We start from the raw sequence: 19132 nt of genomic DNA on the forward strand, positions 1-19132 counted from the left end.
TCAATCAGTTGAAGGGGGTTCCACCCTCCAATCTGCTCTGAGGCCAATGTCAATTATCAGATATCATTTTGAATCTTGCGGCTTACAGTCCAGTGTGGTTTATTTGTTGATTTATTTGGGTTAGTAGGTAATACTTTATTTGACAGCGGCATCATAAGACTGTCATAGGCAGTAATGAATGCTTATGACAGATGCCATTAGGTATCATCCGGCAAATTTTGTCGCTAACTCAATTTATGTCAGGCTCAGATCTTTTACATCCATTCAAAAGTGAGATAATTTTCCGGATGAAGCTAAATGGCATCTGTCATAAGCATTCATTAATGCTAATGACAGTGTCATGTCATAATTATGTCGGTCTTATGACAGTCTTATGACACCTCTGTCAAATAAAGTGTACCGGGTAATATCTTTTGATGTAAATAGTAGTAGTCCCTGGGTTACGACGTACTCGACTTATGCCATTTTGATTTCTTGCGACTCGTCCACCATTTTGTCTCCAGTCTTTTTTTTTTTTTTTTTAAGTTGCATAAACCGTACCTTATTGTCCCTCACAGTATCTTACTTCCTTCACTTTTGACAGTTTGTAAAGCTGTAGCACACATATGTAGACTTATGTTCAAAACGACACGCATTTTAAGAATAAAACACTTGACACAAAACAACTGGTGTTCAAACAAGTCTGGTTAATATGTAAATTTTGTATATTAAATTGGCAAAAAAAATCTGCTAGCTTAAATGCTAAGAATGCTTAAATATTTACAATTCTCATAGCAAATCGCTCACACGTATCTCCACAAACTGTAGCTGTCGACTTAATTACAAATGCACACCCAAACATATATTACCTGAAACAACTTATAGCCTGATATGGGCCAAACCAGAGCGCAGCTAACCTTTATCCATGTCAGACATCTGGGTCTGCTCCTCAGTTATAAAAGGCGACAGTCCAGCCAAACCCAATGCTGCCACCGGAGGGCAGTATATCTTCTATCATTAATCAAAATACAAACTTTTGGACTTTTCAGATCGTTACTTAGAATACTTTTCAGATTATTTTAAGATTTATTAAATTCATGCTTACACGGAAATTCTTTTTACGTCGCCAGTCTAAGAATGGAACTCGTTCGGAACCAGGGGACTACCTATATCCTATAATAAAGTGAAGACAGCTGCGGCTTATAGTCCGGTGCGGCTTATCTAATTGAATTGAACAAATGCCTTTTTCATGTCAAATTTGGTGGGTGTCGGCTTATATTCAGGTGCGCCTTATTGTCAGAAAATGACAGTATTCTTAGTTTTGCAGATCTAAGATTAAGATAAAAAATTGGCCCAATTCAGTGTCGGCCCCATGTAAAGATTGGGGGGAAAAACATGGGTTTTTACAAGCAGCGTGAAAGAGGCTTATGACAAGAGTGAGTATGCTGTGTGAGTATTTCCCTTTGACTAGGAGGCTGTTGTTCAGCTTTATTGGCCCTGTGGAGAATTTTGTCTTTGAGTAATAACACTAGACCTTAAAGATCTATACAACAACAAAAACTGCTCCCCTGGGTTGGGTTTCATGGGTGTGCGGTTACATCTGCCCAAAAGACATCTAAACTCTTGCCTTTCTGGGATGTTTTTTGTTTTTTTTCCCCAGTGATTCTGCACAGCCTGGTTGTCGGTTGAAAGTTTTCTGTTGTTAAATAATTGTGTTATTTACATTGCAGCATTTACTTTCCATTTTATTTGTTTTTTTACATCCTTGAAAAAAGAAAAGATGTAAAAAAAAAAAAAAAAAACTTCTATCTATCTATCTATCTATCTATCTATCTATCTATCTATCTATCTATCTATCTATCTATCTATCTATCTATCTATCTACAATGAAATGTAGTAAATATAAATTCTGTATTTGTAATACAAGTATGTGGAAGAAAAATGCAATTAAGACAAAAAAAAAAATATTTGAAAACACACCTTTATCTGAGCTGCATTCGGCCATGTTAGATGCAACTGAAGACATCTACTTTACCAAGTCACCGCCTCTTCTGAGTCATTGCTGTCTTCTGACAGCAGTATCTCGACTGACATATTACTATTAATTTGCTTCATGTGGAGAGGCCATGTGCAAGCCCAATAGATAACCAATTGATAACCCCCGACCGCGTTCTTCACAACAAACAAATGAGAAGTTTCTATTATTCATGACACCTTGCGGCTCACGGTCATTCCCCATTGATTTTTTTTCTCTGTGCCTGGAGGAACATTATTTACAAGAAAGGGCTAAGCTAAAGTTTTTGTCTGCTCACTTACCATTATACTTTCCTCTCTTCAAAATAGTAACATTTTTTGTTACTATAAAAGATTCAGCTTGATGATGTCATCATCTTATTGATGACATCATCCTTATCCCTCCTTTAATTTTGCTGTTAGTGTCTAAATTGTTTAAGTTGTCTAATATCTCAACATTATTACTAGGGCTGCAACTAACGATTATTTAATAATCAATCGATTAATCGGATGAATGTCACTTATTTCATTTACCTTCACAGTTTAACTTGAAGTTGTTTTAGACATGTTGTAATTAGCAATGAAGACAAAATGGATGACTATTTCCTTCAATAATATTTTATTACAGCTTCCTGACTTAACTCTAGTCTACAACCGTGTTGTTTTAAGCACATAAAACGTGTTTGTTTTTGATAAAGGTTCTGAATATAAAACATAAAAAGAATTTCTCAGTACACAATTTAGACAAAAGTCTTGTTCATTCATATAAAAAAGTGCTGCTGATTGACATTTTTTTCTTGTAGGCAAAGTGCTGATATAAATGGTGTCAATGAGTCATTTGTTTACACTAAACAACAAAACCGAACGAATAGGCAGACTGTAATGACTCAGTTTTCTTTATCAAACAGTTATATCATAAATCATAAATACAATCTAAATCCAATTTCAAAGCACATGCTCATGTATGACAATTTAGAGTTTGAATGTAAGTTTGTGTTGAAAGGAGACTTTAAGCTGTTATATAAATGGGTTTATGTGTGTGGTTTATTTATTGAATGAGACAAATTTACCATCTAACGAGCAATAATTCAAGTGCTAATACACTTCTCTAAAACACATAAATAATAATAATACAAATAATAATACAAATGGGGCACCTAAGACACTGATCAGCATAATCGCCAACTACCTTAACGCTCTGTGCTAAATGGTAATGTTTCATCAACAAAGAATACAAACAGTACGATTGGCTTCATTGACTCACCTCTGATGGAGGCACACTGGACCTAACAACGCAAAAGACAATCTAACTCTTGAAACTTCGTAATATTATAGATTCAGCAACCCAACCTGAGTGTAACAGTGAACTCTCTCTCTTTCTTGCGCTAATCACTGGCATGCACGCTGCCTAACGTTATATACAAACAAGGACCCAAATGTGAATGCTCGTAGCTGCCAGCAAAAATCGATTCTAAAATGTGTTGGTAACGAATTTATTAATCGATTTTAATCAATTTGTTGTTGCTGCCTGAGTCATTACTCAATTTGTTCCATACTTCGCTGACGTCTTCCCTCTGTCCTTTCTGTCTCCAGTGTGTCCCAGCCAATGCAAGCACTCGTGCACAGACAGGGGCGAGTGTTGCCACAGCCAGTGCCTGGGCACCTGCACCGAAGCCCACAGTGACTTGGCGTGCTCTGCCTGCCTCCACTACTACCACGAAGGCCGCTGCGTCCCTGACTGCCCGCCCGACACATACAAGTTTGAGGGCTGGCGCTGTATCACCGAGGACCTGTGCTCCCAAGTTCATCTGCCCAGCGACGTTCACTTTGTCATCCACGAGGGCGAATGCATGCCTGATTGCCCCTTCGGTTTTGCACGCAACGAAAGCAACCGGTAAAGTCTTTGTTTCCGCTTCAGGTGGTGGCCATTCTGACACGGCATGCCTGATGTCCTGCTGCGTGCTCTTTGAAATGTTCTTGTCACCCCTCAGGCAAGAACGCAGGGATAGACAAACTTTTGTTCTGTAGGGCCACTTTTGAGTTTTTAAATGCATGTCATATGGGCCCGATCATTAGTAGATGACCAATTTAAAAAGAAAAGGTCTAATTACATATAATTAACTAATTTGTCAATTGAATTAAATGATTTCCGTTATATATTACAGATCTAAATTTGTGTCCCATTATTTAATGAATTAATATATTCATTTTGGGGCCAGAGGCGGATATATTTTTCTGCCATTTTCAGGCACTCTGTGTAGTAAAGCACAGTATGCCTAAAAGGCCTCAACCCAGGGGTCCCCAAACTACGGCCCGCGGGCCGGATACGGCCTGCAGCCACATTTGGTCCGGCCCCCTGAACAAAAAAAAAAACAAAAATTGTAAAAAAAAAAAAAAAATTTTTTTTTTTTTTTTTTTTCCAATAGAGTTATTTATGTCCTGGCTTTTTTCTGTGAAGAACTGAGCAATGGTTATTTGGTTATTATCTATTTAATTAATACAGTATTATTATATTATATTACATTACATGATATTATATTATATTATATTATATTCAGGGGTGCACATAAGTGGTCCGCACATGCGTGCTGGACGTAGACAAACGCGCTGGCCCTCAACGGCTTCCATACGCTTTTGCAGAGACGTCACCGGAGCTACCGAAAAAAAGGACTTTTGCTGAAAAGTGGCTACAGGAGGTACCATGGCTAGAAGTGAATGATGCTCGCACGGAAATGCGTACAAAATGTGCCGTGAGAATCCCAATGTCGCCGATTAGAGCAACGCATTTTATGTAGGGTCAAAGAATTTCAGCCATCCAAACTTTGAAAAGCACGAAAAAAACAGAGAGCATGTGGCAATTAAGCAAACTATCGATGTCAAACAGGACCCCACTCGCCTTATGGACATGTGGCGGAATAGGGCGGAATAAAGGTAATGAACAGCGACATGCACTGACAAACGTGTTTTTGCTCGCATTTTACAAAGCTAAACATACACGTTCAATGAGGTCTTATGAAGAGGACATCCCACTTTTAAAAAGGCTTGGAGTTAATGTGGGAGCCGCATAATGCCCTTTATTTTGAATTGGTGCTTTTATGTTTATTTCTTTACATTTCACTTCAAAGTAATGGCAATTTTGTTGTGCCAGTTGATGTTAATCAAGCATTAACTGTTAATATAATTAATCAAAGTTAATTGGCTCTAAGTAAAGCTTGTCATAAATTTATCGCATCAGGTGGGTCGGCTCTCAAGCTCAATGAGGACCAAGTCACATCTCCAGGTCCTCCTCTGAGAACCTGGGCAAAAAAATTATGTGCACCCCTGATTATATTATATTGTATTATATTATATTATATTAAGGGCTGTCAAAGTTATCGCGTTAACGGGCGGTAATTAATTTTTTTCATTAATCACGTTAAAATATTTGACGCAATTAACGCATATGCCCCGCTCAAACAGATTAAAATGACAGCAGTGTCATGTCCACTTGTTACTTGTGTTTTTTGTCTCCCTCTGCTGGCGCTTGGGTGCGACTGATTTTATGCACCATGAGCATTGTGTAATTCTTGACATCAACAATGGTGAGCTACTAGTTAATTTTTTTGATTGAAAATTTTACCAATTTTATTAAAACGAAAACATTAAGAGGGGTTTTAACATAACATTTCTATAATTTGTACTAAAATCTATCTTTTAAGAACTACAAGTCGTTCTATCCAGGGATTGCTTTGACAGAATATTAATGTTAATGCCATCTTGTTGATTTATTGTTATAATAAACAAATACAGTACTTATGTACAGTATGTTGAATGTATATATCCGTCTTGTGTCTTATCTTTCCATTCCAACAATAATTTACAGAAAAATAAGGCATATTTTAGAGATGTTTGAATTGCGATTAATTACGATTAATTTTTAAGCTGTGATTAACTCGCTTAATAATTTTAATCGTTTGACAGCCCTAATTATATTATATTATACTATATTATATTATATCATTTTTATTTTATTTACTTTGGTTCCGTGAAGAATCCAGAAAGGGTTATTTGATTGTGGCTTTCTGAAAAACAATACATTTTTACATTTAGGCACTCCTGCAATCGTCACACTTTTTCTGTTACAAACTGACCCCGGCCCCTCATCAGAGAAGAGAAGGGTTATGTGGCCCTCACAGGAAAAAGTTTGGGGACCCCTGCCTCAACCTCTTTAAAAGTGCATGCGTATACAGAAAAAGCAATGTTTTTTCTTAACCTTTGCTTGCAGTCTGGTTTTTTTTTAATAGGAAAATGCATTTCTATAATTTAATAATAATGTTCGAGGTAAGAGGGATACAACTATTAAAAATACATTTTAAAAAAATGTGATAATTGCTCTAATGCATTGTATAATATGGATTTTTTGGTGAATTAATTTAGTTAAATTAAGTGCAATAAATTAATTTACCACTTCTTTAGTGTGAAAAATCAAAGCTAAATTTAAAAAAAAAAAAAAAAAAACTTATTTGGCCTACCAAATTATTGCCAAAAACAAGCAAGCAAGCAAATTTCAAAATGCCGAAAACAAGCAGGCAAGCAAATTTCACAATTGAAGTTAATCATTTAAAGCAACACTTTGTAGCTTCTCAGTTTTGGTCGATTTTAGCGACGCTGGTGGACAAAAGCGGTAGTGTTTTGACTTAAGGAAGACTGTTTCCCATGAGGACCTTGCCTGGCACAGCCAGACTGTTCTCCCTGTATTTTTCAAACACTGAGAGAAAAGTCTGGGAACCAGCCCATTAACGGCATCTCGAGCAGGTACAAAATCAATCGACAAATCAGATTCGTTTATTTGCATGACGTGTTCTTAACGAGCAACATCACTCTTGCGCGTCGGAAGTCGTCTCCACAACAACACAGATGGTGAACAAGAGAGCCGAGAATATGTTCCAATCCACAGTAAAATCAGTTTTAAATTACCAAAAACACATCGACACGTGTCATTGACAACAGTCTGTCTCGCGCTAGCCATGTTGAATAAACTCCGCTCTCCTCGTATGTTTACTTCCGCGCGCAAGTCCCTTGCCCTGCCCTCGTCGTTTTACTATAGTCACGTCTGCCCGTCACTGATTGGTCCACTCCGCTGTCTGTTTGCTGTGGCTTGCTCCGCCCTGGAAATTGTATCCGCTGAATGGTGGCCAGACTCAATAGCTGGAACAGCGGTGAGTCTGGTGTACCAGGCAAATGAGGACCAGCACATACCCGAATAGTGTCTTAAAATCATCAATGAATCAAAATTCAATATCCTGGTCGCCTGCAGATGGATGAAACAACATATCTGTTTCCAGTGGCTGTTTGAAGGAGGAATAGTAATGAGGTAATGAATCCAGTTGTGGCTAAACAATAGCATATGACGGTTAGCAACCGTCTGGCTCAATCCTCCACCCGGACTCATCAGCGCTGAAGAGTTTGGTTTGGGGAGGGGGCGTCACGCCAGCGAGTGAAAGCCAATGTTTAGTCTGTATATCCTGGTAGCCTCTCTTTTATTTCCCTCCTCAGACAAAACTTTTTGTCTCTTCTGTTGCTCTGTCATCTTTCCAGCATCCGTGCGAACACGTTTGCATCGACTTTTGTCTTTATAATGAATGAAGAAGGGGGAAGCAGTCAGTACATTTGTTGTGTGTGTACATTTTTGTGTGTACATTTTTTGTGTGGCATGGTTCCTGCCACCCTCCTCAAAGTTAATTAGTGCCGGTGAAAGCGATACAGACCCCTTCAAGATATAAAAGGGGTTTCATTCAACTAGTTTTCAGTCGACATATTATCACAAATGTTATGAAAATATTTGATAAAGGTTGAAAAGTTACCTAGTGTTGCTTTAAATGAGCTTTTCGGAGGGGAGGGGGTGTGACTAGTCAAACTGTCACACTGAATGACTCAAATGTTTAGCAATTTAGTCTCACCCATCAGTCTAATGTATATTGTTCAAATTTTGAAGCGTTTGCCCAAGTTCATATTTAAAGGAAAAGACAGAAATGGTTGTTCAAAAACAAAATGGCAGACTTCCTTTGGTTTATTCAGATATAGCTTCATCAGACTTTAGTTGACACCCCTACCAAATTTTATGTTGCTGAGTGACACTGTCCTCCGGGGCTGTATTGTCAAACAATTTCACTCCTGCTAATTGTAAGGTTTCACAAAGAGAGGAACAAACTTACACAGTATGTTTAGAATAAAACAGAATTGAATGCAATTTCAAGAGGGCCAAAATCCTAGGTTTTAAAATCAAATTCAGAATGACTCTTTTGATTTGCAACGAGTTGAAACAATTGCCCTCAATTACTTTTCAGGTTGAGAAAATACGTAAAGTGTGATTAACACGTTGACAACTACGTTCTCGGCCACTCATTGAGCCCACCACCCCTTTTTCTACCCTTATTCTTTCCAGGATGTTGTGCAGTGCCTGTAATGGCTTATGCGATAAGATCTGTACGACCTCTGTCATCGACTCTGTGAACGCTGCTCAGTCCCTGAAGGACTGCACCGTCATTGCTGGCAATCTGGATATCAACATCCGTCACGGAAGTGAGTGTGGAGCAGTAGTTGCACGCTTAGGACGGCGGGACAGATCTCCACCAAGGCCTGACCAGTGCTAAATTTCGCAGCTTGTACTCAATTGCTGTATTTTCTATCCTGAAGTTGAAAACCAGAAACAATTAAAAAGTCTATGCCATATTTATCGTATTATTTCATTAGTGTGGTTCATCTCATAGGGTGAAGCTTAAACACAAGATTACCCAATTGGGCGTCTGTATTAAGAATGGGTGTCACTGCAACTAAAGTCTTCAGCTTGTTTCCCTAATATGGCTTTCGTGTGCTGTGTCTGTCTGTGTGTGTATCTGTTCCCCAGATAACATAGCGTCTGAGCTGGAGAGTTTCATGGGCCTGATCCAAACCGTGACGGGCTACGTGAGGATTCGTCACTCCCACACACTCGGATCGCTGTCCTTTCTCAAGAGTCTGCGTTACATCAACGGGGCGGAGCTTATAGATCAGTAGGGCCTGTTTGTGTGTTTGTGTTTATGTGTGTCTGGGGGATTAAATATACATTTTCTAGATGTTGACAAAATATTGATTAAAGAAAGGTGTGTACATATGAATTTGTTCATCTTGAACTGTGATACTTCATTGCACAAAATTGATTAAATTTACAAGTCACTTTATTTGCATCAATATGCCATTTGAACAGATGACCTAAATGTCTTCATCTGCCTAAAAAAAAGCTCAAAACTGTTGGAATTTGACATTAAAAAGGTGTAGGACTAAAATGTAGTACTGTTGCGGATCACAAACCACTTTTGATATGCACCGTAAGAGTATTTTTTCGACTCTGGTAGTGGCCAAGAGGGTCATGGGAAAGTTGATCAGCCCCTTCAGGTCATCCCTCATGGGATAGAGTTTCGCTCAACGGAATGCCATCTAGGATGGCATGCATTCCTATCATTCCATGGCTCTGATGCTTAAGTACATCCAATGTCTGGAGCACAGCAAAACTGTGTCCTTTACACATTGATACAATCATGATTTATTGTCATAAATGTTAATACTGTGTGCGGCCGCCTGCTGATAAAGAGCTTTTTGAATTTGTCCAATCCGTAGAAGAGATTGGCCTGATGATCCAAAAAAAGGAGGTGCAAAATTTGAGAAAAAGCGTAAATTGCTTTGGCATACCAATCGATGTGGCCTAACCTGATTGAACCCTGTCACATTGTGCTCAGTTTGGCTGCTAATTGAATCATTGACCACTGCTTAAGCTGCGATAGAAAGATTTTGGCCAATTGAAAATGAACAATCCCATAAATCCAAGAGTGATAAAGAAAAATATTTCGTTCGTACTAATTGAAACCTTAAAACATGCCATTTAAGAAATAATTATGGAATTTTCATTTAAAAATTACATCATATAGATGGTGTCTTCCTACATGAATGCGTTCTTAAATTCTGCTATTGACCACTGTTGAAAAATCAGGGATTTTGGCATCCTGGCAGACATGAGCAAGAGAGGACACTGCGAAAAAATAACCTTGAGCAAGTAATTGATCTGCCGTTTTAGTAACCAAGGTGAATTCAGGATGAAATTCACAGTATCCCAGCTCAGATGAGGAATCAATGAGGAATCTCAACAGCAGATTTCAAGAATGCATTCGTACAGGAGGACACAATTTAAAGAACTTAATCTAAAAAAATAAATAAATAAATAAACACCATCATTGTTTCTTAAATGGCATATTTTAAGGTTTCAATTATTATAAGTAAAATATTTTTTCTACAATCTTAGTTTCATTGGATTTTTAAAAAGTTCCTATTATTTTGGATCGCTCTATACATTTGTCAAGTAGGTTTTTCAATGGGTAAGCATTGAAAATGTCTCTGTTCAGGTTGACGTGTTTTTTTTGTTTTGTTTTTTCATAAAAATTACTATATCTATTTACCAGTTTCGTTGTTTCGTTCATTAGGTTGTATTCCTTCTCCGCCATCAACAACCAGCACCTGCACGACCTATGGGATTGGACTCAGCACAACCTAACCATCCGGGAGGGACGCCTCTTCTTCCGTCTGAATCCCAAACTCTGTATGTCTAAGATCCACACCATGTGGGAGAAAACGGGCGTCACTGCCAAGCCACAGGAGGGCGACTTCCGCAACAATGGCGAAAGAGCCAGCTGTGAGTGTCAGAACATTGATAGCAGGTCTGGGGGTTATTGAACGTCACACCAAAGGTGCTGATCACAACTGTGACGGTTTCAGGTGAAAGCCACATTCTCAAGATCTTGTCCAACAGCACATCCAGCTACACCATCCGTCTGACATTGGAGCGCTACCAGCCGCGGGATTACAAAGGCCTTATCACCTTCATGGTCTACTACAAGGAGGCGTAAGTACTCCGAAAGACGGCTCATTATGGTATACAACACACTGTCATTACATATAAATAGCTCAACATCGAGGCTTGATGAAAGGTTTTCGATACAAAAGCCAATTCTATGTTGGGACAACATTTGTTTATGCTTTCTCTGCATAACTATGCACATTTTGCTGCCAACCGGCAACCAGAAGGGAAAAAAACCCTTGGTGGATTTTTGTTCTAATTTCAGAATAGTCGCCATGATATTTGCACAATCACTGTTTCTTTTCTTACATCCCTGCCTTGATTACTGCTAAGAATTTCGCCAGGGCTGCCTGGAAGTTTGGAATGCTTTTTTTTTTCTTTCCTTTGGCATAGACAGCAAATACACATTTGTAAATAATGAACTAAGAACAGCTCTTTCAAGTTGGATGGTGTCTGCAAACATAACCTAGAATTAGTTTTATTTTCGAACCGAGGAAAGAGCAGATGTCATTTGGGTCCATGTTTTTGTGCTCCCTTGTCAGCCCTTCTCAGAACATAACCGAGTTCGACGGTCAGGATGGCTGCGGCTCCAACAGCTGGCACATGGTGGATGTGGATCTTCCTCAAAATAATAACACCGACCCAAAAGTCGGAATTCACCACCTCAAGCCATGGACCCAGTATGCCATTTTCGTCAAGGCCATTACGCTGCGGGTTGAGGATAAACACATTCCCGGTGCAAAGAGTGACATCATATACATTCGAACACGCCCCTCGCGTAAGTCCAACTAACCACACTGACATTCCACTATTATTATCCCTTTGAGCAGCTAGCCCCATAGTATTTTTCATTAATTAAATGTGGATCATTTTCCCTGATTTGTCTCAGTGGTTGGACTTCTCTGCTCTTAACAATTATCTTGTCTACTGCAGTGCCAACTGTGCCCAAAGATCCCCGTGCCTATGCCAACTCTTCCACCAAGCTCCTGGTCAAGTGGTCTCCACCCCTCTTTCCCAACGGCAATTTGACCTACTACCTAATCCGTTGGCAGCAGCAGCCAGAAGACCGGGAGCTCTATCTGCACGACTACTGCTCCAAAGGTCAGTATGAATACCTTGTGTGACTGCTTGACTCCAACTATACCGGAATACATTTTATATTTCAACTTGGTATGGATTTAGTAGCAGCGTTTGTGACTCTGAAGCTTCCAAAGAACAAGTCTACATGTTTTGATCTACAAGAAACAATTACAGCTAGGCCTGCAAGCAGGACTGAATGGGCCCTCTCTGTTTGGCACAACTCAGACAGCACGCAGCTCAGGGTGGTGGCATACCCCCCACATTTTATCATCCCATGAGAAACTAACATGTGCTTGAAACTCGGCCCTTTTTTGTGATGAGAAATACATTCACACACCTATGTGAAAAAACCCTATTGTAACGGGTTCAACAAAAATGGAGGCGCTACTGAGCTGTGCAGCCACGCCCTTATTCAAGACCAAATGAGTCTTCTAATTGGGCCAATTTGACCAAGTGTCCCAAATCTCGTGGCTCAGTAAGTTGCCTAAGTCCCTGAAGAAATCTACTTCCTCCTAATGGCGAACAAAAGGTCGTCATGAGAACAGACAAATGTGAACATTGGCCTTAAAATGTAGTATTGGAAAACGTCTTGTAACTACACTGACCAACCTGAAAAGAACTGGACGTGTATAAGTAAAAGGAGTGACTTTCTGTTGCCACTAGTTGGCGCTGTATAGTTGATGCAAATGACCCCTACATGACCCATATGGGTACAACTCTCAACAAGCACAGGAAGTTTGGCACAGATATGTTGTATATCTGCCAAGTTATGACTGTTCAAAGTTTGTGGTGAGACAAAATGGCGATGGTCTTTTTCACGTTCCTGTTGGACCACTATGCTTCAACGGAACCACAATATTTTTCATCAGGCACCTGAATACATGCCTTAAGGCTCCCTTGTTGCAGGTTTGGGGTCAATTGATTTTTTTCCCTTGGAGGATGAGCCCGTATAGTAAAAAAAGGGCATTTCCTGTTCCCAGCAGGGGGCGTCAGGCCTTTCGGGTATTTCAATGCAGTCGTGTTCAGGCTGAGATACATCACATACATGTCAGATATGAAAAGGATTAAACCTTGGATCAGGGAATTCTCAGTCATTTTTCTGAATTTGGCGTTTTGCCAAAAAAAAAAGACTTTGCCACATCGCCCAGCCCAGGCCCGTGACTGGAAACTCACCATTTTGATAACTTAAGATCCCATATGTCTCATAACAGTCTCACCAATTTTGAAGAGGATCCAACGAACTCCCTCGGTGCCAATGTCTCAGATATTGCACTGTGTAATTCCATATAAATTTCACATTCAATCCAAAATTTCCTGTTGGTTTTGGAACATGAGTGCAAGACTTTTTGGAGCAGTTTTGCACAAGGTATCGATTCCCCGAATTTCATTGCTCTACTTTGACAAAACCTATAGGAGAGATCCTTTTTGAAGAATTCAAGGGGGCGCCACTGAGCCATTTTGTAACGTTTATTCGCAAAATTATCCAAATTTATGCCAAGCCGCATGTACAGTATGTACAAATTTTGGTGAGTTTTCAAGCATGTTCAGAATTATCAATAATAATAATAATAATGATAATAATAATAATTATAATAATCCTTTGCAAAACAATATGGATCTCTGCCCAGTTGGTGTTCTGGCCCTAAAATTTCAATTTTTCTCTTCCAAACCAGAACTCAAGATTCCAATCAGGATCCCAGCAACAGGGTTTGAAGACATGGAGGAGATAACCAAGCCCACTAAGTCAGACCTGTCGGGTCCAAAGAAGGATCCTTGCTGTCCTTGCCCCAAGACTGCCGAGGAGAAGGACCGAGAGAAGGACGACCGTGTCTTTTTGAAGCTGTTCGAGAACTTCCTTCACAATTCAATCTTTCTGCAGAGGTAAAGTTATACAACTCCCTTTGGGTGTATCTCTCCATGCATAGCCTTAACGAGACCGGGTCTCTCCATCAGATAAGCCAGCATGCTAAACAGGATCCAAAAACCCTTTTTATCTGTATGTTTGTTGCCACGACAACCGATGGTGCAGAGGGCATTTAGATATGGCAGGCAAGGATTTGGGATGTTCCACAAACAAAGGCGGCGACATCAAGGCGATAAAGCAGTCTGCGAAGTCTGCTTTGGCAGCTCGTACTGAAGTTTGTGTAGCTTCTTTTGTTCTGCAATAACAGCCACTGACATCTGTGTCGTGTTAAACTTTGCTGGTGACCGCGCTATGCGCTGTTTCAAAGGCATCCGCTCTCACACTCTTTAGATAAATGCGCACAAACAATGCAGGTGTCTGCAAATGGCCTCAATCCATCGTAGCCTCCATACACTTGTCAGTTTATCCGATGAGCACTCAGTAGGTTTCTTATAAATCAATATTGTTAGCGATGCCGCGCCGCCGCCAAAGATCATTCATTCGTCTTTTTTTTTTTTACCCTCTATTCCCGATGCTCATGTGAGGTTGGATCGATGTGGCTTTTGCAAAAGGAATGATAAAATATGGCTTCATATTCTAACTGAATTTATATTCTCCCCTGGCTAGCTGTTTGGATGTGTTACAGCATAGAGTTCACTTAAGGGAAACACAAAGGCTACAGGAAATGTTCTAGTCTGCATCCAATTGCTCCATTCATGTTTCAACATTTAAATGTTTGGGGGCTTTTTTGTTTCCATCTGTATGGTAGGGTCTAGTTCACCAACGGAGAATTACCACTTATGTTTTTTAACTCATTGGCTGCTCTCATTGACGTGGATAGATGTGTAATCAGTCTTGAATCAAATGCCCAACAGTTCTCATTCACTTCCAGCCAGAAGACAGTAAACAATTAAAGTGAACCTGATTGGTTTGTTGAACAACTCTTAAGCCTGAGTTAAGCTCCTGCGTTGCGATGATGGCGAAGCGACTACGGCGTCAATGAGCATTCGTTCTGCGGCAGGGGAACGTGATGCACTGTAATTCACCGCTAAGCCACTAGAGGGGTGTGCCGTTGTGTTTGTACGGTTTTGCGGACGCTTGTCAACTTCCTCTAGTTTTCTTCTGGTTACACAATGCCGACGGAGAAAAAAAGTAAACAATGCAAGATTAAATGCTTGAATGTGGATTTTCACGAATTGTTTGCCATTTGGCAATCTTCATAATGTCCTGACGAGACATTGTAGAGGTTGTCGTACTTGAGGACCTCTTTGATGATACTCTAGTCGGCTTGGTCCATTTTTTCGTGTAGCACAACAATGTTTGAAAATGGTGGTGATTTCGCACCGAACTGGAAACAACAGTCTGAGAGGACCAATCACAGTCCACTCGCATCACGTCTCCATGCGTTGACACGACGCGAAGTCAGAAACGTGAGGAGAAGCACGTCAGGCTACTGCGAAGGGTTGTAAATCGGGTATGCCTTGGCGGCGTAGGTCTGCCACAGAAGCATAACTCAGCCTTTAGGGTGCATTTACAGTGTATCACAAAAGTGAGTACACCCCTTGCATTTCTGGAGATATTTAAGTATATCTTTTCATGGGACAACACTGACAAAATGACACTTTCACACAATGAAAAGTAGTCTGTATGCAGCTTATATAATAGAGTTAATTTATTTTCCCCTCAAAATAACTCAATATATAGCCATTAATATCTAAACCCTGGCAACAAAAGTTAGTAATCCCCATAGAAACTACGTACATCCCTAAATGTTCAAATTAAGTACTGCTTGTCATTTTCCCGCCAAAATATCATGTGACTCATGATAGGAGTGCTGTCAGCATTGCTGCAGAGATTGAAGAGGTGTGGGGTCAGCCTGTTAGTGCTCAGACCATACGCCGCACTCTACATCAAATTGGTGTGCATGGCTGTCAACCCAAGAGGAAGCCTCTTCTGAAGAAAGCCCGCAAACAGTTTGCTGAAGACATGTCAACAAAACACATTGATTACTGGAACCATGTCCTATGGTCTGATGAGACGGGCGGGCTTTCTTGTGTACCATCTTCAAAAGAGGCTTTCTCCTGAGCTGACAGCCATGCACACCAACTTGATGTAGAGTGCGGCGTATGGTCTGAGCACTAACAGGCTGACCCCCCCACCTCTTCAATCTCTGCAGCAATGCTGACAGCACTCCTGTAACGAGTCACATGACATTTTGGAGGGAAAAATGACAAGCAGTACTCAATTTGGACATTTTAGGATGTACGTAGTTTCTATGGGATGTTCTCACTTTTGTTGCCAGGGGTTTAGATATTAATGGCTATATTTTGAGTTATTTTGAGGGGAAAATAAATTAACCATTATATAAGCTGCACACAGACTACTTTTCATTGTGTCAAAGTGTCATTTTGTCAGTGTTGTCCCATGAAAAGATATACTTAAATACCTGCAGAAATGCGAGGGGTGTACTCACTTTTGTGACACACTGTACATGAACAGTATCGGGATTAATTGTTGTCATCGACAACCGTTCAGTTTTCCTCACAGGTCAGCTTCATGGGCCTGTCCTTTGGCAGCAAATCTTTCTTTCCCCTGCTGGGGCCAAAACAGTGCCAAGAAACTTTACATCTGGATTGCAAAAGAATGAGAATAGAGACCCACTGCAAAGTCTAGTGAACTCTAAAAGACAAACACAAAGTTGGAAAAGCAGACACAAATGTTGGCTGTGTGCAAGCAAGTGAGGCTGATAGCTAATAATTTTTGCCCTGTTCTACAGAAGGTGTCGTCACGGCTTTCCTCCTAAGGATTCCATTACGTAAAGGTTACTCTTTTTTTAGCAGGCTAGGTCACGACACTGGCTGTAGTAAGTCACTTAGTTGGAAGGTCATGCGGCAGTCAGCTGACAACTCGCTCATGATAACCCGACACCATTAAACAGGCTCATCATCCTTCAGACCAGACCAAATTACAGGTGGTGCATTTGCATACTATATACATCAGGACTGTGTTATATTTGTAGTGCCTTTCTCTGGATTGTACCACACCAGTTATAACTGCCAGCTAGGAATGTTAGCGTGTGTGTGAGACTGCTCTCTCCCAGGCATCAATCGTCCTCTTGTCTCTTCAAATACCTACCATGTTGCACTTGACTCGCAGTCATATTGCTATTGCCAATTCAAAATTTCAAAAAAGAACTTGGGAAGCAGCAGTTTCCTAGCAGTTAACACATTTGCCTCATAGTTGTGATGTTCAAGGTTCGAATAGCAACTGGCCTTGTGTGTGTGTGTGCCATTGCCCATGTATGAATGAGTATAGGTGCTTGTCTAAATGTGGCCTTGTACAGTGCTGGACAAAAATATTGGCACCCCTGCATCTCTGTCAGATAATGCTCAATTTCTCCCACAAAATGATTGCAATTACAAATGCTTTGGTAGTAATATATTCATTTATTTTGCTTGCAATAAAAAAATGATTTAATCAAATAAAGAACTGTCTGAGGACTTAAGAAGCAAAATTGCGAGGAAGCATGGACAATATCAAGGCTACAAGTCCATTTCCAACGAACAGAATGTTGTCAATGTTCCTGTGTCTACCATGCCCAATGTCATCAATAAGTGTAAAGCCCATGGCACTGTAGCTAACCTCCCTAGATGTGGACGGAAAAGAGAAATTGACAAGAGATTTCAACAAAAGATTGTGCGGATGGTGGATATAGAACCTCGACTAACATCCAAACAAGTTCAAACTGTCCCGCAGTCCGAGGGCACAACAGTGTCAACCCGTACTATCCGTTGGCGTCTGAATGAAAAGGGACTCCATGGTAGGACACCCAGGAAGACCCCACTTCTGACCCAGAGAAATAAAAAGCCAGGCTGGAGTTTGCCAAAACTTACCTGAGAGAGCCCAAAACGTTTTGGAAGAATGTTCTCTGGTCAGATGAGACAAAAGAAGCACTTTTTGGGAAAAGGCATCAACACAGAGTTTACATTTAAAAAAAAAACGAGGCCTTCAAAGAAAAGAACACTGTCCCCACAGTCAAACATGGTGGAGGGTCCCTGATGTTTTGGGGTTGCAATGCTGCCTCTGCCACTGGACTGCTTGACTGTGTGCATGGCATTATAAAGTCTGAAGACTACCAACAATTTTTGCAGTGTGAGAAAGCTGGGTCTGAGAGAGAAAGCACTGGAGACTTTTACAGTGGCCAGCAATGAGTCCAGACCTGAATCCCAATAGAACAACTGTGGAGAGATCTGAAAATGGCAGTTTGGAGAAGGCACCCTCCAAACTCAGAGATCTGGAGCAGTTGGCCAAAGAATAATGGTCTAAAATCCCAGCAGAGTATTGTAAGAATCTTATTGATGGATACCGGAAGCGGTTGTTCGCAGTTTTTTCGTCTAAAGGTCGTGCTACCAAGTATTAGGCTGAAGGTGCCAATCCTTTTTGGAGTTTTGTTTAAAATGGTAATGGTTTTTCTTCTTTTCTTCATTCTCTTTTTGTGTCTTTCATTGTAAGCAAAATAAATGAAGATATTACTTCCAAAGCATTTGTAATTGCAATCATTTTCTGGGAGAAATTAAGCATTATCTGACAGAACTTCAGGGGTGCCAATACTTTTGACCAGCAATGTAGGTGCTTTTCTAAATGTGGCCTTGTAGATGTTTGTCAAAATATGATATCTGTAATCAGCCCCAAATGGCAGCTTCAAACCAGAATGACTGTCGCCCTCTTTTATTTGGGCCACAGGTCCTTGACACTTTTTAGTGTCAGTTTCGTGCTACTTTGGAAAATCATTTTGGGGGATTATTCATTTGATCTGTCCACAAGGTGTTAATACAGTACTGAGTGAGTTTTCTGGTGTCAAATTGGGACTTTGAAAATATCATTTGTCAATTTTTGCTACCACGCTCGCAAAATTCAAGCTTTAACTTAATCATTAACTTTGAAAATACTATAAAAAAAATAATTTGTCATTTTAATATGGCTGTTAAAGAAACTAACTTTCTTGTCCAAGAGTTCTGTAATAACCACGTCAACTTTGTCATTGCTTGGATCGACATAGCTTTTCGCAAATGGTTAGAAATAAGTGGATATTTCTCCCCCCCTTGAACAAGTAATACAGAGCCAACTTGCATGCGGCGTTCACAGGTAATTGCTAGCTCGGAGCTATCCTGCCGTCAGCACCTGTCTGCCCTTGGTAACGACAGCCTCCGGTTTCTGGCAGCTCGGCGCTACAAGCCTGGATTCACTCGTCTGTCGTCTCCATTCAGCCGCTTCCAATTTGTCATTATGAT

At 40.3% G+C, this 19132-nt stretch overlaps 1 protein-coding gene across 1 annotated transcript in view; it reads left to right on the top strand.

The window, feature by feature from the left end:
- The window catches only part of LOC130916463 (insulin-like growth factor 1 receptor), a 159817-nt gene that overhangs the window by 116564 nt on the left and 24121 nt on the right, over nt 1–19132 (top strand). The window contains exons 3-10 of the mRNA XM_057837207.1: nt 3586–3886; nt 8417–8553; nt 8879–9023; nt 10485–10693; nt 10777–10903; nt 11401–11636; nt 11792–11959; nt 13612–13819. Coding sequence (XP_057693190.1) covers nt 3586–3886; nt 8417–8553; nt 8879–9023; nt 10485–10693; nt 10777–10903; nt 11401–11636; nt 11792–11959; nt 13612–13819 — 1531 coding nt within the window. The remainder of the gene's footprint in view (nt 1–3585; nt 3887–8416; nt 8554–8878; nt 9024–10484; nt 10694–10776; nt 10904–11400; nt 11637–11791; nt 11960–13611; nt 13820–19132) is intronic.

The sequence above is a fragment of the Corythoichthys intestinalis genome, chromosome 5 (genome assembly GCF_030265065.1).
Source record: "Corythoichthys intestinalis isolate RoL2023-P3 chromosome 5, ASM3026506v1, whole genome shotgun sequence".
NCBI lineage: Eukaryota > Metazoa > Chordata > Actinopteri > Syngnathiformes > Syngnathidae > Corythoichthys > Corythoichthys intestinalis.